The sequence below is a fragment of the Miniopterus natalensis genome, chromosome 13 (genome assembly GCF_054644295.1).
Source record: "Miniopterus natalensis isolate mMinNat1 chromosome 13, mMinNat1.hap1, whole genome shotgun sequence".
In the NCBI taxonomy this organism is placed as follows: Eukaryota; Metazoa; Chordata; class Mammalia; order Chiroptera; family Miniopteridae; genus Miniopterus; species Miniopterus natalensis.
Window position 1 is genome coordinate 50,282,688 of NC_142093.1, and position 20,195 is coordinate 50,302,882.

A 20,195-nucleotide genomic window follows, 5' to 3' on the forward strand; every position below is an offset into this window, starting at 1 on the left:
AGCTGTCTTCACAAAACTGAGAGACTATGTGGGCACTGGAGCTCCCTTCTCTGTGACATTGAGACTTGGGAACAGGAAGGTAGGTTTTATTCCAAGTGAAGCTAATCTTAAGGAAAGTGGGCTTCCTTGGGAAGAGGTCAGATCCTCATCCTCCACTCATTCACTTATCAATTTATTAATGAATCAATTATTAATTCAACATGAATTTATTAAACAAAGACACTGTGCTAGGGGCTGGGGATATAACAGTGAACTAGACACACGCGACTTCCTGGCAATCAGGGACTTTACAATATAGGGAGGGAAGTAAAGAAAGATAAAGATAAATAAATAAAGTCATTACAAATTATGTGAAGGAAATAATCAAAAACTGGAGATAGAAATTTCAGGAGGTAGAGGAAGCAGCTTGCTTCAGACATGGTGGTTAGAGAAGGCCTCTTGAGGAGGTGACATACGAAGAAGTTGAAGAAGCCAGAAAGGCAGATAATGAAAAGAAGCCAATATGGGTAACAGGGATGTATAGGAGTATGGCATATGCAAAGGTCCTGGGGCCATAAACAACTTGGCATGTTCAAAAAACTGATGGATTAGCCTAACTGAAGATAGCAATGGAGGGAATAGTGACCTGAGATAAGGAATTTGCATTTCCTCCTCAGTGCGAATGGAAGCATTGGAGAAGTCAAGGCATTGGAATGATACAGTTAAATTTCTATTTATGAAGATAGTCCTGGCTGACTTATGGAGAATGGATTGAACAGATAGATGGAGGGGTGGGTGGAGGCATCAGCAAACCAGGATGCTAATTTACAGACTGGTGAGCCACGGCAGTTGCCCTGCATGCAGTGGTGGGTGGCAGGAATATTGGAGAGAGATGGGTGGAGTTGAGGTGTAGTTTGAAGGTAAAGCTCTTTGGAGAAAAACTTGATGGGTTGAATGTAGGGCTTTAGGGAAAAGAGCAAGCAAAGATGAGTCTTAGGTGTCTGTCTTGAGGAACTAGGTGTGGGAGTGGGCATGTTGGGCAATGATCGAGAGTACTACTTAGGGCATATTCAACATGTATGCTCTGAGCACTCTGAGACAACACACATTGGTGTTCCAGTTGGTTGTCGCCATCCATCTAGATAGTGTTCCATTCATGAGAACAAGTAATGTCATCCAGGGAGACAGCACAGAGGAGGAGAGAACTCAGAGATGAGGCCTGAGGAACTTCAACTTTTGACGTCACAGGAGTAGGAGCCAGAGAAGAAAAGCCTCTGGGGTTGGGGAAAACTAGGGGTGACCAGCCACAGAACCCCTAGATATGAGTGTAAGAATGAGGCAGAGCGGCAGGCTGTGTCCAACACCGATTAAGATAAGGACAGCACAGCATCCATTGGATTTGGCAACAGACATCATTTGGTGATGCTCCAAAGAGAGGTTTAGGTGGAGAAGCTAGAAGCTAAGACTGGAATGTGCTGAGCTTACTAGTAACCAGGGCGTACAAATTAAAATAACGACAAGATATCATTCTTTGTACACTGGATGAACAAGTGTTTTTAATTTAAAAGTAAGTTTTGGTCAGGGAAGGATAAACGTATTGCTGGGAGTATAAATTGGAAAAGCCACATCGAAGGGTAGATTGTCAGTATCTGTTGAAAATAAAAAATTTAAAGTACTTTTTGAGAAACTGTTACTTAAGAGGCAATAGTTGGCAACTAAGGGAGTAAATAGACATAAGAGATACAATCTCTGTTCTCTATGTACCTAGAGTTTGGTTGAGAAGAGAGCAAAGGGGTCAAGGAGAAAAGTCTCTAGCACAAAGCGTAGCAAGAGAAATGTCACATGAGAAGGCAAAATGCTATGGGCCTCAAAGGAGATCAGAGGCTCTATGAGATGAGGAGAGGCCTCTAAACACTTCAGACAGATGCAGAATATTAGAGACATGGGCAAGCGAGACACACAGGGATGAGAGGGTTTGAGATGTGTGCATGAGAGGGGGTGTGGAGGAAAGATAGCCAATGTACTAGGAGTGGCTGGTAGAGAAAAGAAGCTCACTTGAATCTGCCTCAGCCTCGGTTTACACCAGAAAGCAGAGCCTGAGCCAAGGGCTTGCGTGCAGAAGGATGAGAAGAGACCCCAAGGAGCAGGAGTGGGGGCTGGGGAAACTGAAGGAGGAACACGAGGGGGCCAACGCAAAGATACGTTCTTGGGCTCAGCCCTGCCATGGGGGACTGTGACTCAGTCCTGCTGGGATCCCCCGAGGACCACGTAGATAGAATGCATCACAGAATTGTCCACCCGAGCGATGGAACCAGTAGCATTTCCCCACGCACTCCCATCCCCCACTGGTGAAGGTTTCCCCTGGAGCAGCTCCCTCTTACTTCCAGGTTTGCGCATGGGTGAGTGCCAAGCAGGTCCCTGCAAGTGTCCTTCCCCAGGTGTCCCAGAACAGGGAGAGAGGGATGGTTGGTGCGGTTACAACTTCTCAAAGCACAGCAATGACTGAGGAAAAGGCAGGCTAGAAGGGTATAAGGTGAGGTTCAAGGGTTGTCCCCAACAATCCTGGGTGCTGAAGCCACAGGAAGTAATGCCAGAAGGATAGGTCAGGACGGATTATGCCTGGCTGAGAAGTTCTAACCTAGCAATCGTTACGCATTGCAAAACCTGACGATCCTGCTTGTCACGTGCAAAGAAGGGCCTTTGTCACGTGAGGGAAGAGCCAGTCATACATTCATGTCCAGGATATTACAGTAAATTGCAGTGTATAGGTGATTGATTGGTAAAGCGAATATGTAGATTTTATTACAGGCTTCAGCTGAAGTCACCCTCACAAAATGGACAATGGGCTTAAGAGCATCCCAATAAAGAAACTGTGGACTGAAGGTTCTACTAAAATTCAAAAAAATGTGAGTAACAGCAAGAAAATCTCACAGCCAGCCCTTCTACTTCCAACCATTTTAGAAAGCAAAAACAAGGACACTACAATGAGTTTCAAGAAGTTGCCTGAAAAAAATTTCAAACCGACAGAAGTGATTCTTTGAAACTTGGATTCATACGCATGCATATTGTTAAATAGTGTTAACCAATGTATATACTCCCCATCAGATTAACTAATGATACTAAGAATTCATAATTATCGATGGGTAAAAATTTTATTTCACATTTATCTTATCCTTTAGATTTATCTTTGGGAGTACCTATTACAACATTTATCATGCACATGCATAAAATTAATAAATAATATTTTTTTTGAAAGGGACAAGATCAGGAAAGAATAAAAGTGGCTCTCTGGTTCCCCACTGGGATGGCGTTCCAGTGGGAGGCACGGTGTGCCCCTGCACGTCTAGACGAGGTGGTTTAGGGTGCTGAGCATGAGGTGGGCTTTGGATGGGCACCGGCGCTCGGTGGTCTCCCACGATGACCTAGAGGTCCTCTGGCTGCTTGATCTCCCGTCTCGAAATCAGCCTCCCCACCCCAGGCGGCATATGCTGCTCAGGATCGAAATAGAAGTTAGTGTTGTAAGTTTTGCCCCTCTCATTGGTGAGGGTGACGGGCTGTCCCTCTTCGGAGGCAGTGGCTATGAACCAGCCGGGGTAGGTGAAGGACTGGAAGCTGGACGTGGAGCCCTCTATGTTGCGCAGGAAGAGGAAGGGCTCCTGTGCTTTGTCCGAGGTGTACAGGTTCTTTATATTTGTCTCCTAAGGGTGGGAAAAAGAGGATTACTTGGGAGGAGGGAGCTAAACCTACTCAGCCTCGGGAGTGACTGCTTTCCCCAAGGGGAGGGACACAGGCCAACCAGAGGATGCCAGGTGTCAGAGGAGGCGATGCTCTGGTTCCCAACAGCTCGGCTCCCTCTGGGGTCCCACAACACCAAGTGCTTCTAATCCTTCGTAACAACACCATCTTCCCCCAGAACAGAGTGGGGTTCATTGTCTCATAGGTGCTCCTGCTACGCACCTATCTACAGGTTCAGGCCAGTCTCCCGAGATTCCCAGTCTCCAGTGGGTTTCTACATTGCAGCGTCCATCACAGAAGGAAGAGCTTCATGACCACAAACACTTTTCAGTACAGGAACCACAGACATGAAGTCCTCAGAATCCAGACTGACAATCTCCCCTTTTCTCCTCTGTATGCGGTGACCTTTGCTTACATGGGAGCACCCCAACATCTCAGAGGATTTCTGAGAGGCAGTTAAAGAGGTTGAGGAATGGCCCAGCCAGTGTGGCTCAGTTGACTGACCCATGCCCCAGGAGGTTACCAGTTCTATTCCCGGTAAGAGCACATGCCTGTTGCAGGAGGCAGCCAATCGATGTTGATGTTTCTGTCTCTCTCTCCCTCTCCCTTCCTCTCTCTCTTAAAAAATAAATAAATCAATCAATAAAAACATATTTTTAAAGAAGACAAGGAATGGCAAAGCCGCCAGTCTCGGCCTTCCTGAAACATCCTTGTGCGTGCCCTTTCTGGTGTTCAGAGGATGCTCAGACATTAAAATAAGTGTTACACCCATTCCAAAGGCAGCATGTATTGATTTGGAGACCAGCCAGGTCAGGTTTCCTTACGCTGAATAACCCAGGATTGAAAAAAAATGGTATTTTTATTCAGTAACATGTTAAATGAAACAAAAAGTCACAGTACTTCTCTCATTTTCTGCACAACCACTCACCTTAAGCTGCAGAGTAGGCTTGCCCCCAGCTTCTGCACAGAACAGACAGAGATTTTTGCCCTTGATTCCCATGTATATTGGAATGCCTTTTTTTTCATCATGGACTTTTGGGTCTGTGCATGGTACTGAGCAAATAGTGACTGGAAATAGAAAAATGGAAAGAAGGGTCAGGCTCCAGGCGGCAGAAAGGCTGGCCCTGCCTAATACTTGGTCACTCCTCCCAGCCAGGCAAGCTGACCAGCCAGGCCTGCCCCAGAAGGCTCCTCCAATGAGCCAGGTGGCAGAAACTCTCCATCAGAATTTGAAACCCATTTCCTTTTTTCTTCCTTACTATCAGAACCCAGCTTCCCCAAAATAAAAACAAAATTCCCCACCACACTTCCAGCTAACTTTGACCATATGCTTAAGTTGTAGCCTGTGAGCTATAAGTGGAATGGTTGTGTGGGGTTTCTAAGAATATCATTTAAGGGGAGCAGACTCAGCTGGGAGGAGTTCCTTCTTTATACCCTGTGTCTTCCTACACCTAGGTGAGGGTTGAGATGACCTTGAGGTTGATAAGGCACCATGGACTCCCCACACTGGACTCAGCCTGCCTGCTCAGCCTTCTTTCACATGAGAAAGAAATAAACTTGATCTTATGTAAGTCCCACTCACATGGGGTTTCTGTCACTATCAGCTGAATTTAATTCCTAACGAATTGAGCCCAGGAACCTGGTAGGGGGTTCCTTCTGGACAAGGGGCAGGGAATTGATCCACTCAACAGTTTCTCGAATGGCCACTCAGGACAAGGCAGACTTTGTCATTGCCCCATGAAAAAAAGAGATGAAAAGACGTAAGCAGAGAAATGGCCAGAACCACCATAAATTGCAATACCTGCTTTGGGGGAAGTGACCAAAGCCTGGGACAGTAGGAGAGCGAGCAACTTTAGATAGAAAGATCAATAAAGACCTCTCTGCAGAGGTGAAGTCAATCCAGGACCTCGAAGCTAAGAGGAAGCTAGTAAATGAGGCAATGGGGATAGGATGGTGGAGGGGGTTGGGAGGAAGAGTGTTGCAGGAAAAGGAATGGTTGAGGCCACGGGTGGAAAGGGACTTGTTACGTTCAAGGCTTCAGAGACTGGTGGACCTGAGCTCTCCCTGCTCCCACCTACCCCCCACCTCCCACTCCCAAATCACAAACACAAAAGGAAATGATTCTCTTCAATTAGCCTAGTAAGAAGGTCACTTGTGACAATGCTTAGTGGAAGACAAATGGGAGGCTGCACAAAGGAAGGGGGCGGGAGGGCAGTGAGGAAGAAGTGGCTGTGGTCCAGGTGAGAGATGAGATGGTAACCACCTTAGAAATAAGGCCTACGCGCACCTAGACTCCTCAGTCTTTGCTGATGGATTGGCTAGAGGTTGAAGAAAAGGAGGAATCGAGGATTCTCCTCTAGCACGTCTGGCTCAAGCAAACAGGGTCATGTCAGTGTCGCTAATGGAGATGGGGAAGAGTGAGCTTGTCAGCAGCTCTGAGAAGTCAGATCCATGTTGCGCCTGGGACAGACGAAGTTAGAGGTGTCCGAGAGGACACCGAAGGGACCTGGGTAAAATATTCATCCGCTTGGAAGCCTAGATGCCGGAGCGATGGGTCAGGGGTTAGAGAGTGCCTGCATACTGAGCTCCGAGCATTCCCAGCACTGGGGGATTTTACAGAGAAAGTGGAGTCAGAAAGGACATGGAAGCGGGGCCAGTGGGCCACAGGAGGATGTCCTTGCAGAAAGAGAAGTTGGAAAGTGTTCAAGAAAGGACAAGTTATCAAAATGCTGACTGTGGCTACAGAACAAGGGTGGGCACAGAGAAGCGTGCTGGGTGACCTTGGAGAGAGGCGCGCGAGGGGCCTGGTCAAAGACCAGTTTAGATGTCAGACTGTTTGATGTAGCCCGAGCGGGAGGGGAAACGGAGCCGGCGGTGTAGTCAGCTCTTCGCGGAATTTGGCTGTGGTTGGCACATAGAAGGGTACGTTCAGAGCAATAGTAGGGATGAAATGTAGGCATCGAGAGAAGCTTTTTAGTATTAAGCTTGGAAATACTATATCAGAGCACGTTTGCCAGTGACAGGAAAGACCCAGTAGACAGACAAAGGTGGGATATTCAGGGGACAGAGAGATGGGATCAAACACTGAATCCTAGGGAAAGGGAAAGAGCTGAGTTATACTGACTTTCCCTCCAGCTTCACTGAGGCATGATTGACATGGGATGGATTGACTTTTGAGAGAGGGAAGAAATGGTCTCCTATTATGAGAAGAGAGGACGCCAAGTGAGAAAAGTGTGCAAGTTTGGTGGTGGAAGGTGAAGGAGTTTAATCTGAGGGCATGGGAAGCACTGGATGAAATTTAAAGGAGAGAAACTCCGAGGAGAAGGTCTGCTGCTGACTTGAATGGACAACCCCTTTTTATCCATGACATTTTCTTTGGGTAAGGACAGCTATCCATTCCTCACACATCGTTTCTAGGTACCGGTTTCCTTTGCCCTTTCTTGCCCTTCCCACAGACACTGAGCTGGTGCCTCAAAGATGGAGAGGCCACCGCCAGGCTCATAGGAGCTCAACCCCACCCCCGGTGGAGCTGGTGTCTCTCTAAGAGGCAACAGTGGCTTCAATTGTGACTCACCAGGTGTGACACTGTTGGTGGAATAAACTGCGATTAAAGAAAGGTTTTCGTTCAGGGACCACACCATCTGTTGAGAATCACGAATACTATGGCATACTGGCTCTTGCACCTCTGCCAGATGACAGAAAAAAAAAGCACAAAACTCACACGATGTTACTATAAACTTCAGGACCTCGGCCGCATCCTGTAATACTGCTCCCCTGCCCCCCCCCCCACTGTCTCACTTCCTGCAATTTCAGTTCCCCACAGTCAGTGGTGTTCCAAAAATATTAAATGAAAAATTGCAGAAGTAAATAATTCAGAAGATTTAAATAGCATACCGTTCTGAGTAGTGTGAGGAAATCTCCCATCACCCCACTCCATCCCGGCTGGGATGTGAATCATCCCTCCATCGGGCACGTCCTCGACGTATACATTCCCCACCCACGAGGCAATTGATAACCATCTGGGTTATCCGATCGACTCCTGTGCTATCATTGTGCTCGTGTGCCAGTCTCCCTTATTTTACTTAATAAGGACCCTAAAGGACAAGAGTAGTGATGCTGGTGATTCGGATATGTCAAAAAACAGCATTAAATTGCTTCCTTTAAGTGAAAAGGTATGTTATGCATAGGAAACTGCATAATATACACAGGATTCAGTGCTATCTGCAGATTCGGGCATCCGCTAAGGATCTGGAAACATATCTCCCTCAGATTAGGGGGTGACTCTGCTGGCTTACGTACTCCCAGGGCAGGCTTACTGTTCTGAGGAAGAGTAGCGATAGGGAGGAAAAGAGGGGACCCAAGGCAGGGGCTAGCTTGTGGATCAAAGCATCTGAAAGGCTCTCCATGCACTCAGGATCCCCCGAGATTTTGAAGAGGTAGCAGTGACTTGCCCTTGTCTGATTGACAGTCTCTGGGTACTAAAAAAAAAAACCACACCAAACACCAAAAATATTTAATTTGGTCATCAGTATGTTGTTTGTTTTTTTCTTTGCTCTCTTGATCAAAATAAATGAACAATCCTAAACACACATAATAAGACAAAAATTAAATGCTCTGAGATTTTCCGGTGCGAGTTTCATGATCTGAGTATTTTAGCAAAAATCTGTAGCTGAGCAAATGAAAGGGGCCCTTGTGCCCTATTGTGCTTAATGAGGCCAAATGGAGGCCAAGAAGCTGGTTTATAATTTGCGACTTACTTTGCGTGGTGGCCATGCTGGCTTCCAGCCTTTCTGTAAAGACAAAGTAGATCAGACGGCGGCAAGGAGGTTGCCAGCAGCTGGTCTTGCGAAGGAAGGAGGGAGTAAAAACATGTTTCTCACTGCCTCCTTCCACCCCCACCCCCCGGAAATTTGTGTAAAAGTCGTCCGAAGGAAGCTGCCCTGAGATCCCAGCTGCACATTTGGGACTGAGGGTGGCAAGAGCATGTTCTGGGCCAGAAAACCCCAAGTGGAAGCTCCCATCTCTGTCGTGACTGCGTGGTCCTGCTCTCCAGGCGGGGTCGGCCTTGGGTGCTCGCCTCCCGGCACATCTGGGATTGCAGGGAAATTCCAGAGCCCCCCAGGCACCTTCTAGGATGAGTTTCTGGGTTTAGAAGAAGGAAGGGAGAGTGTGTGTTCATCTCCATTTAGCCCTCACAGCTGATAAGTCACCAGTTTGCCTGACTTCAAGCTTAAACATCCAAATAACTAGCAACAAGCCTACCTGTCTGACCCCATCTCCCCCCATTCCCATCCAAGCAGGCACCTCTGAGGACCCTGCCATGGACATCCCCAGGCTCCTCTAGGTGTTTTGACTGTCAGAGGACATCTGTCTCTGGGCTCCTGGTTAGGGCAGCAGGACAGTTCCCCAAGAAGACCACAGACTCCCCACAGTGAGAACCAGTTCACCACCCTCCCTGCTTCAGAACCTAGGTGCCTGATTCTAAGGTATCCCTAGAGAGAGAGTAAGAGGTCCCCCAGCTCCTCTGAAGCCCTGGGCCTTAGACCCCCGGCCCCTCTGCCCCAGAGGGTCCTCAAGGCTAGACACAGAGCAGTGAAAGGAGCTGCCCACCACGTGGTTTCTGAGCAGCAGAAGTTACCTTTGTTCAAAGAAACGCTTCCGTCCATGGGCAAAGGTTAGACTCCACCGGCATGCAAGGGCAAGAGGTAGCTGTCCAGGGCTCCCGGCCTTTTAATGCGCCAGAGAGGGCGGTCGTTTCCTGGTCTGGGTGTGCCCACGTTGTAAAGAAAGCTGGTCTGGCACAGAGGTCCCCTGAGATGTCCACGGGTGACTGGGAAGCAACACAGGTGTGGCCGTTCTGGGGTCCAAACCAAAGCAGGTCAAACAACAGGAAATCACAGTGAGGAAATTCAGAGGAGCATGGGTGATTTGTTAGGAGGAGAGCTTCCAATTGGGACCGCCTTGGGGACAGAGGTGTGACTCTTGATTCACTGATTGCCCAGCCACACCTCGTTCACACATTTCACCACCCCTTTCAGGAGTTTTACAAAACCAATGTTGAGAGTTAATTCTATGTCTGATAAAGTTGTAAGAGGTATGCCTGATTAATCTTTCCATCCTCACAACAACCCTCTAGGGGCCATTAATTTTTATTTGTTATGCATAAAAGCAAAGGCCCTGAGAAATGACAAAACTTGCTCCAAATCACAAAGCCAAGTTAGAAGCCAGGTCGCTCTGTTCTTATCCCCTGTGTGATGTTTGCAGCAGCTGAGACACAGGCTTGTGTCCCATGGTGGGTACCGAAACCTGCACTGTGTCCAACAGAGGGGACTCATGGCTTCAGAGGGACCTGGGGGCTTGTGGCTTCCCAGCTCTGAACTGGGGATCTGACTCAGTCTCAGCAATGGCATGGAAGGGAGTTATTACCCATGAAGCCCGATATTGTCAGTCGGCCTCAAGTGTTAAAAAAATCCTACTCATGCCCGGCCGGTGTGGCTCAGTGGTTCAGCATCGACCTAGGATCCAGGAGATCGCAGTTCAATTCCCGGTCAGGGCACATGCCCGGGTTGCAGGCTCGATCAATGACTCTCTCATCATTGATGTTTCTATCTCTCCCTCTCCCTTCCTCTCTCTGAAATCAATAAAGATATGTTAAAAAAAAAAATCCTAGTCATTCTATGCCAAAAGTCGCCTCCATGTAAACTCACAGCCACTGGCTTCGGCTCTGTTCTCTGAAACCCACCGTGAACTGTCTCCCCCAGAGTACCGCAGTCGTCCCTAACTGGTCTCCCTGCCTCTGTTCTCACCCCCAGAGTGAAATGTACACCGGGCCATGAACAGGGTCAAGGGTGTTGTGTGGTCATATCACTCCCCCGTCAGAACTCTGCAATGGCTTCGTCACACCCAGAATAACAGCGAAGCCCTCACCAGGGCCCCCGAGCCACACGCCCCTGTGCCTGCCCCTTCCACTCCCCTGCTCCGGCTGTGCCAGGTCCTGCTGATCGTTTCACCCAGAGAGCTCGGCCTCCCAGAGCCTTTCTTGTTTCTCTGCGGGACAGGGCTTCCCCAGGCCATCACGGGGTTCAATTCACTGCCATGCATTTGCAAAGAGCCTGCCTCTAAGCAAGATCTCTCCTGACCACCCTCTCCATAAGGGCCCCTCACTCATGCTCTGATCCCCAATTCTTTTCTATTGTTTTCTTCACAAAATGTGTATCTCCATAGCAATGGACATGCATGTATGTGTGTAGGCCCATATGATCTTTTTTTTTTTGCAATGAATCTTTTTTTCTTGAATTTATTGGGGTGACATTGGTTAATAAGACCATACAAGTTTCAAGTGGACAACTCAATAAAATATCATTTGCACACCGCATCGTGCACCCATCACCCAAAGTCAAGTTTCTTTCCATCCCCATCTCCCCCACACACACTCTTTGCCCACTTCCATCTTTCCCCATCCCTCTTTCCCTCTGACCATCACCATATTGTTGTCTGTGTCTGTGTGCCATATATATATATTTTTTCTTAATCCCCTTACCTTTTTCACTCAGCCCCTGACAGCTCGCCCCCCCCCGACAGCTGTCAGTCTCTTCTATGTATCTATGCTTCTGTTTCTATTTTGTTTTTTAAATCATTTTGTTGATTAGATTCCACATATAAGTGAGATCATACGGTATTTGTCCTTCTCTGACTGGTTTATTTCGCTTAGCATAATAATCTCCAGGCCCATCCATGCTGTCGCAAAAGGTAAGAGTTCCTTCTTCTTTACAGCCGTGGAGTATTTCATGGTGTAAATGTCCCACAGCTTTTATATCCGCTCATCTACTGATGGGCACTTGGGCTGCTTCCATAGCTTGGCTGCTGTAAATAATGCTGCAGTGAACATAGGGGTGCATAGATTCTTTTGAATTAGTGTTTAGAGTTTCTTTGGATATATTTCCAGAAATGAGACCACTGGGTCAAAAGGTAGTTCCATGTTTTAAAAAAAATTTTTAATTGATTTTTAGAGAGAGGAAGAGAGAGACATCGATGCGAAAGAGAAACATCGATCAGTTGCCTCTCACACACACCCTAACCAAGATCAAACCCAAAACTGCCACTTTTCTGGGACAACACTCCAACCAACAGAGCCACACTAGCTAGGGCCCATTTTTAATTTTTTGAGGAAACTCCATACTGTTTTCTACAGTGGCCGCACCAGTCTGCATTCCCACCAGCGCATGAGGGTTCCCTTTTCTCCACATCTTCACTAGCACTAGCTGTTTGTTGATTTATTGATGACACCCATTCTGCCAGGCATGAGGTGATATAAGCTTTTTCACAGCAAAAGAAACCATCAACAAAATGAAAAGTCACCCCACTGAATGGGAGAATATATTCACCAACCTGATAAGGGATTAATTTCCAAAATATATAAAGAACTTACAAAACTCAACAACAAGAAGACAAACAACCCAATTTAAAAAAGGAGCAGAGGACCTGAATAAACAGTTCTCTAAAGAAGACATACCGCCCAGGTTGTGGGCTTGATCAATGACTCTCTCATCATTGATGTTTCTCTCTCTCTCTCCCTCTCTTTTCCTCTCTCTGAGATCAATAAAAATATATTTTAAAAAAAAATTTAAAAAAACAAAAGAAGACATACCTATGGCCAAGAGACACATGAAAAGATGCTCAAGGTCCCTATTCATCAGATGCAAATTAAAATGCACATCTGATCTTTTTTTTTTTTTTTTTTTTAAATATACCTTTATTGACTTCAGGGAGAGGAAAGAAGAGGGAGAGAGAGATAGAAACATCAATGATGAGAGAGTCATTGATCGGCTGCAGCCCACAACTTGGGCATGTGCCCTGACCAGGAATCGAACCCTGATGGCCTGGATCCCAGGTCGATGCTCAACAGCTGAGCCACGCCCAGCCGGGCGTGCACATCTGATCTTGTCACCTACATCCCAGCTGCATTTGGGTCAGGGCACTTGTCTGTCCTGTTAACTATGTCCTTAGTGTCAGGAACTGTGTCTGGTTCACTATTGGAGTTCTTAATATTTGTTGAACACACAAAGGAATGAACGAAGTGTCCTCATGAATAGAAGGAGGACTGGGAGGAGGAGAGGGCTTGTGCTGTCTGTAGGAAAGGCATAAGTTTGACAAGGGACCAGGGGATGCTCTTCCATCCCATACTAGGGCTGAAGTGCCCTGGGAGAACCTCTCAAACAAATGGGGGAGACTAGGAGCTTTGCTTCCAACTGGGGAGACCCCTGGGCTCACCTGGGCTCACCTGGACTCCTCGGCCGAGGCTGGGTGTGGGGAGGGAGTTTGGGGAGAGCCTGACATGGGTTCTAGCCTTGGACTATGCAGGCCGTATACCCCAGTTGGCCCAAGAGCGCCCAAGTCTGTGCCCATCGCCCCTAGGTATCTACAACTCTAGGGAAATACCAACAATGGGACGGCGGAAGAGACGCATGAACTTCTTGTAGGAACCGTGAGAAATGAGAAACTCAGGGAATGTCGTGCGTGTCCCCAGGGAGAAATATAGTCTCTGACACCAACGTGGTCACTCAGAGGCTGAAGGCAGATCTCAGCAGGGAGGGAGGCTGGGACAATGCCTGTGGGCCCTGGGAGTCAACGCTGTGTTTGGAAATATAGCATCCCAACATCTTTCTTCACATCTTGGGGACAAGTAAAAATGTGATGGAAAGATGACGTGGGCTAAATGCCTGAGGGACCACATTGCAGAGAACAAAGCTCACTGATACATGGGAAGAAATCGTGTTTCATAAAAAGGTAGAAGAGAGAAGTCTTGAAAATGAATATGTTCTCCGTGGCTGGGAGGCATATCCAGTTACAGTCTGTGAGTTCACGGAAAACCCACGGGAGCTGCGGGGGCCCCTCACTGGCGCGCCGGGAACTTTCCAGTGAGCTATGTTCCCGTGTTATGCACTGAAGTGTGGGTAACGCTGTTTGCACCACTCCTCCCGGTGGCAAGGCCTGCAGACACCTGAATTTAGGAAGATACCACCTTCCCAACAGTCCTACTGAGCTCTTCCTAGAAATGAGAGACTTTATTAGAACCTGCTTCACAAACGATGACACTCCTTTTAAATGCAAAGAATCGAGCTTATAGCCATGACAGCCCATTCAGGTCATTCCATTCATTACAGAGCAACTGAGATGACAAAATGTCCATTTCACAAACTTAATGCTTCATGAGACCCAGTGAGAATGTTTTAGGTCAAAGTTTCATAAACGATTTCTTTATTACTTTTGTAAAGCTGCCCAATTTCAGCCACGTGGCCCCTGGAAGAGGGCTCGCAGCCTGGCCTGACACTTAGGTCACTGTGTGATATTCAGGTGGACAGCAAGATACCCTTGGGTGGGAAGCAGCCACAGGTCCTGCCTTCGGATTCTAGGCTCAGGTTTGACTGCTCACTCCGGGCCTAACCCGGTTTCTACTTCTGAAAACTGGACTTAATTGTGGCAACTCTGCCTCCGTGTGGAATGGGCTGGTATTACAAGGCTCATCTCAAAGCTTTGAGAGCTAGATGGGGGAAACCAAGGCAAGAGTCTTTGCCTGGAGTCTTTGCCTGGATTTTGATATCAGTTGGAGAGGGGGTGTCCTAAAACAACCCCCGCGGATACCGGGGGAGGGCTGCACTGGCTTCAGGTCAGTGTGGAGTTGGACTCCCCCAGTATCCATGGAGGGTTGTTTTAGGACACCCCCTCTCCCACTGATATCAAAATCCACAGATGCTCAAGTCCCTTATATTTACATGGAGTAAATATAAAATTGCATATAAACTACATTTGCACAGAGGCAAGAGCAGGTGCCCCTCACCTCTTCCTCACAGAAACAGCACGGTGCTCGGGATGTGGCAAATTCAAGCTTTGCTTTTGGGAACTTTCTGGGATTTTTAAAAAAATATTTTCGATCTGCAGTTGATTAAATTTGTAGATGTGAAACCCATGGATACAGAGGGCTGACTGGAGAGCAAACCCAAAACTAGTGGTGTAGGCTTTCCCCAGTTTCTGGGTAATAATGAGGGGACAATCTCCTTTGGAGCAGATGGCAGATGACTCAGCCAGGGTTCAAGACAAAGGACTGCACGGCTCGGTTTGGTGGTACAGATCTGCATGTTCTGTCCTAAAGGACAAGCAGGAGACCCCAAACAGAGACAGGACTGCCTGGATGAGTCCACACTGATAGTTCCTGTCCACAGGAGCCTTCCCCTGCCTTATAGCAGACCTGGAGACCACTACTCCATACTGTGGGAATTATAGGCCCCAAGTACTTTCTATGTTACAATTAGTGGTGAAACCTTAGGCCACAAATTTCAATGCTTCTTAATGTGAGGTTTTGAAAGAAAACATTGTTGATTGTAAAAGTTTTTTAAAATACCAAGCACCAGTCTAGTTATGACCAGTTGCCTAGAAATGGAGAAACCCAAAGAATATTTACATAGAAGTTGCCAGAAATGTGTAATTAAAGCACAGTTGTTTTATGTAAGATCACTCCAGTCTCAGCACTGCTGGCACTTTGGGCACCATAATCCCTTGTCACAAGGCACTGTCCTGTGTGTGGTGGTGTTTATCCCTGGCCTCCGTCCACCGGATGCCAGTGGCCCAGCCTTCGCCCCTGGTTGTGACCACCGAAAATATCTCCAGACACTGCCAAATGCCCAGGGGGCAGAACTGCCCCTGGTTGAAAACCACTGTTTTACATCATCAAACTGAGTGTTGAGCTATGCTTGCCGGCTGAAGGTCGAGAGATTTCCTTTAATACGCACAGGCCTGATTTGTGATCCTCCTATAACTATTTTTTAATAATGGAGACTAGCAATTATTAAAATGTTTGTTATGAAGAATTATGTTTTAGACCCATGGGGAAGGAAAGAGGTTCTGCCTCGTGGGGGTAGGGGGACTGCTCCCCATGCCGGCTCCAGGGCTTCGGCGAGGTTTTCTGTGAGGAAATGTCAGCTGCAGCGCGATCGTGACTTGTCTGAGCAGTCTGAGCCAGGAGGGCCGCCAGGCCTTTAAGAGCAAAACCAAGAAATTAGTCATCAGCACTGAGTTGGAGGAAAGAAACAGTACTGGACTGCCCCAGGGCCAGTGATTGGATGCTGATGCTGCAAAATATCACACAGCAATGTCATTCCTGAGAATGGAAGAGCTCAGTCGGTGCAAGGTGAACTGAGGAAGGGATGGGCCTCCTGAGACCTGTGCAGCTTCTGCCACTCCTGGTCCAGAGTCAGCATATTCTCTGCCAGCCTCACTCCAAGAAAACACCCCAGGGTGCAGTCCTCCAGCTTCTCGGAAGTGGTGTGCAAGCTACTTCTCCGCCCAAGGGCACCTCACCCGGGCAAGGCCAGCTCCTGGCACCTGCTCCACAGAGACCCTGGATCACCACCCTGGGTCAGCGGTGAAGGGAGCCTGGCTCAGGTGTGCCAACGCTGAGGGGCAGACGCGCACTAGGTCTTCCAGGTGGGAGGCTGAGGCAGGGCTGTCAGTGCTCCACCTGTCCCCCAGCCCCCTGAGCTCACTGCCCCTGTGGCAGTGCCCAGCACCTGTCAGCTTTCCCCTCCGGGGCTGCTGGACCAAGGGGAAAAGACTGGTGGGCAGGTGTCCCAGCCTCCCCACCTCTGGCGGGACCAGGCTAGTGTTTCTCAGGGGGTTCCCAGCTCCAGTTGCCCACAGCCCTGACCAGCTCACTAGAATTCCCCTCATTGGCTTTCTTGGGATTTTCTCCTAAACCAGCTCCTCAGGTCTGTCTTGGGGAGAACCCACCCTAAGGGAGCAGTTTAGTGTCAAAAGCAAGAAACTTATATTCAAATGATGTGTGTTCAAAATTAGGCTTTGCAACTTTCAGGCTTGTGTCCTTGGCAAAGTCCTTTCACATCACTGATCCTCAGGTGACTTCTGTGACAGCACTGTGCCTTGCTGGACTGTGCAGGCGAAAGGAGACCATGCAGAGGCCTGTACATGGCAGCTTCCTGGAGGTACTGGCCTAGTGAGGCCCCTATGTCTGTCACCGACCTCACACTGCCTCTACCAGGCTTTTTGCTATGACCGCTCATAGATCACCCTACTCCATCAGCCTACCTGGCCACTTAAAGACACCCTCACATTCACACCTTATAACCTCCCCAGGATTCTTGCTGCACAGTGGGACAGAAATGGCCATTATGCTCTTGTCTGGGTGACCCCACATCCACCTTGTCAGGAGGGTAAAATCATAAAGTACCCACAGGTAAATGTGCAGCAGTGTCCCCGAGTCAGAACTAGGGCTCAGAATCAAGCTGAGTCTACAGAGAGGGGCCCCCGGTGTCCACCAGCGTGAGCTGACCTCCATGCTCTAAGAGGACACCCAGAGCCTATGACATCACTGCTGTGCCTCCTCTATGGGACTGGCGCACTTGGATATCTTTTTAAATTGCTGAATAACAGTCCATTCTCAGTTCATCTGAGGACAAAACCACAATAAAGGGAGGTTTAGCAGACAGGACATGGTTGAAAACATTTATCACATTCCGCATTCACTGTCAGCAAATCCTATCACCGCAATTTAAATATTTCCAGAACCTAACCGGCTCCTCTCCACCTCCACTGCTGTCCCCTCACCCATCGGATCATGCCTAGGCGACCTCGAAGTCTCCCGCAGGACCTCCACCCTTGCCCCCCACAGTCCGCTCTCAGGATAGCCAGGACAATCCCTTCTAAAATTCTTTCTGTTCATGTCACTCTTCTTCTCAAAACATTCCAACAACTTCCCATTTCACGCAGATAGAAAAGCAAAGTTCTTACAAGGCCGGCAAGGCCCTCTGTCATCTGCCCCCTCCTTCCTCGGCTCACTCCCACCACACAGGTTCTCTACCTGTCCTTGAACTTGCTCCCGCTGGACACCCTGCTGGCTGCTGCCTGGCCCCCCGTCCTGTCCTCTGAAATCTCACCTCTGCAGCGCCATTCCCCCACTTCCACCTGCCTCTAGCACCTCCAGGCCCTTTATTCTGCTCTCATTGTTCTTTTCAGGGGACAGCACACCTTTTAACATATCGCAGACTAATCTATTAGTATACTTACTGTTTCCTCCTCCCGCTAGAATCCAAGCCCCATGAAGCCTGGGCTCCTGGCCATTCTCTGCACTGATGACCAGTAAGAACCCCCACATTTGCTGGATCGAATTGGATTAGTTTGACTTAAATTGCATTGAATGAACCTGAAGTTTATAGAACTGGAGTTTAAGGAATAAGGTTTTTATAACAGGCGGTTATAAAAAGAGCAACAAGAGAGCTTGAGAATTAACATAGCAAAGATTGAAATTTCAGAAAATCCGAAAACACAAAAGGAGGATGATTTAGCAGACAGGACCAGACCTAAACCACTTCAAGTGTAATCGTAACCTGGAATATTGAGCCGAGAAATTCTCCTAGAATGTAACATCAACAAACAAACTTGACGTGGGGCGAGGAACCCACACCACAGTGTACAGACGATACGCGGTGGGATTGTGCACCTGAAACCTGTACAATTGGGTTAACCGGTGTCACCCCAATCAATTCAATACAAAGGGGAAAAAAGCAGAAAGCTGAATGGATAGAAAGTATGGAAAATGAGATGAGACATTGGAATATGAGATAGTGAGATCTAGAAGTTTCTCATGAATAGGAATTCCAAGAGGAGAGAAAGACAGAACGAAGGAGGGAAAATGGTTGAAGGAAGAATGGATGAAACATCATAACACTCGAGAAAGACAAGGGTCCTCGCTTGTAGGGGGCAGGTCAGTCAAAGCAGGGACCGCCGCCTGCAAATAAAAGGCACGAAAAGTGAATGTGCTTACGAGCAGGTGAATCATTTTGTTTTTAATTCTAAAATCAGATTTCCTGCCAAGTAAATTTATTATTTTAAAAGTGGCTTTTTTTTTTTTTTTACATTATTTTATTAGTCACTGTTCTTCAGCTGCAACGTGGGCTGCCTTTTAGTCACACTTCTGGACTCTGGAGTCCCAAATAAGTGGGAGACCCTTTGCCTTGCTCAAGAGACCCTGGAAACTCACATGGGAAAATCATGACAGTAGCTAAAAAGATGGGAGGGGAGATGGTGTCAGTGTCCTTTAGAAGCCAGGAAAAGACTTGTGTCTTCCAGGTGGGGCTGGAAGAAACCTTAAGCATGTAACCCCTGCTACCCTAGACCCACCAAACGGCCAACCACCATATCCTTTCTCTTTCTTTCTTTCTTTCTTTCTTTCTTTCTTTCTTTCTTTCTTTCTTTCTTTCTTTCTTTCTTTCTTTCTTTCTTTCTTTCTTTCTTTCTTTCTTCTTTCACTCATTCATTCACTCACAGCATGTTTAGCAGACAGGACCAAACCTAAAACACTTAAAATGTAATTATAGGAAATGGAGCAAATGCAAGAGTCGAGCAGAGGGCAAACCTTGCCCCTGAGATTGTCACACCTCGGTTGAAACAGCTGGAGGTGGAAATCTCCAATCCCAAGCTGTGCCTCTGATCCTTGGAGAGCTCTGTCCCTTTGCAAGTTTCGCCTAAGGTGATGGTGAAATCGGCTTTCCTCTGCTGGCCACCCATTTGGTCCTGTTAGGACGGCTTGAAGGCAGGCAGCCCAAGCCAGCAGCCCTCTGCTTCACCCTCTCTGTTTTCTGTTCCCCGGTCTGAGACAAACTTCTCCCTGATGGCCCTTCCCAAGCAGGTGTGACATTCTCCCCATCCCCCCACCCCCCCACCATGGGCCCCATTGTAAAGCCACACTTTGAGGGAGCAGCCACAGGGTGACCACTCACTGGGAGCCACAATGTCACTAGTAGAACTGTCACAGGGGTCTGACCCTGAAGAATCCACACCTGCTGACTCAAGTCAGGGACCTCCCTAAACGGAGATCCATTCGCTGAGGTTTAAATGGAAACGAGTAATAAGGAAACATAGTGATGAGGCTTCTTTATGAGATGCTAGAAGAAAGATCATTTAACCCAGAACCTTCAGGGAGGAAAGTCCAGGCTTCCCACACCCAAACTGGCCATGCTCACGTGCCCAGCAGCCCAGCGTTTCTTTCCAGCAAAGCTGTGGGCTCTGGTGAGGGGGGTAAGTGTCCCAAGAGGCTAAAGCATCAGTCCCATGGTGCACGTGTGTCAAGGCCCAGCCACGGCCTGTGCTTGGCTCAAGGCTGGGTCTGGAGCTGCAGCAGTGAACAACCCTGGTCTAGTGGGAGGTGGACAGCACTGGGTGTTGAGGGCCATACACAGAGAAGAGCAGAGAATGCTGGGGTGTCCAGAAGAGCCAGGCATGAGTGCAGGTGTCTAAGCCCCCCAACTTCCCCTGCTCTAAGGGATAATCCAATCATAGGGACTCTTGGGATGACTATCACAGTGGGGTTGTCTCAGCACCTTGGGGCGGCGATAAGAGATACGAGTTTCAGGAGCTCCTTCCCCGGACACTGGTTCCTAAGGTCCTCCTCTTGGATGGGGAATTGGGAAGCC

General features: G+C 48.1%; 1 protein-coding gene across 1 annotated transcript; it reads right to left on the reverse strand.

Annotated features, from left to right (window-relative positions):
• Window positions 1–3,401: 3,401 nt before the first annotated feature.
• Window positions 3,402–8,487, reverse strand: LOC107528629 (interleukin-36 beta-like). The gene is made up of 4 exons (XM_016201763.2): window positions 8,472–8,487; window positions 7,289–7,399; window positions 4,643–4,782; window positions 3,402–3,677 (listed from the first exon to the last, which is right to left on the reverse strand). Exons 1-4 carry the CDS (start codon window positions 8,485–8,487, stop codon window positions 3,402–3,404), a joined length of 543 nt encoding a protein of 180 aa, XP_016057249.2.
• Between the last annotated feature and the right edge of the window lie 11,708 nt (window positions 8,488–20,195).

Excerpts from the sequence above, each read along its gene's own strand:
- LOC107528629 (XM_016201763.2), bottom strand. Across the intron at positions 4,783-7,288 it reads CACCAACAGTGTCACACCTG|TCACTATTTGCTCAGTACCA; the intron begins GTGAGTCACAAT and ends TTCTATTTCCAG. Across the intron at positions 3,678-4,642 it reads AGCCTACTCTGCAGCTTAAG|GAGACAAATATAAAGAACCT; the intron begins GTGAGTGGTTGT and ends TCCCACCCTTAG.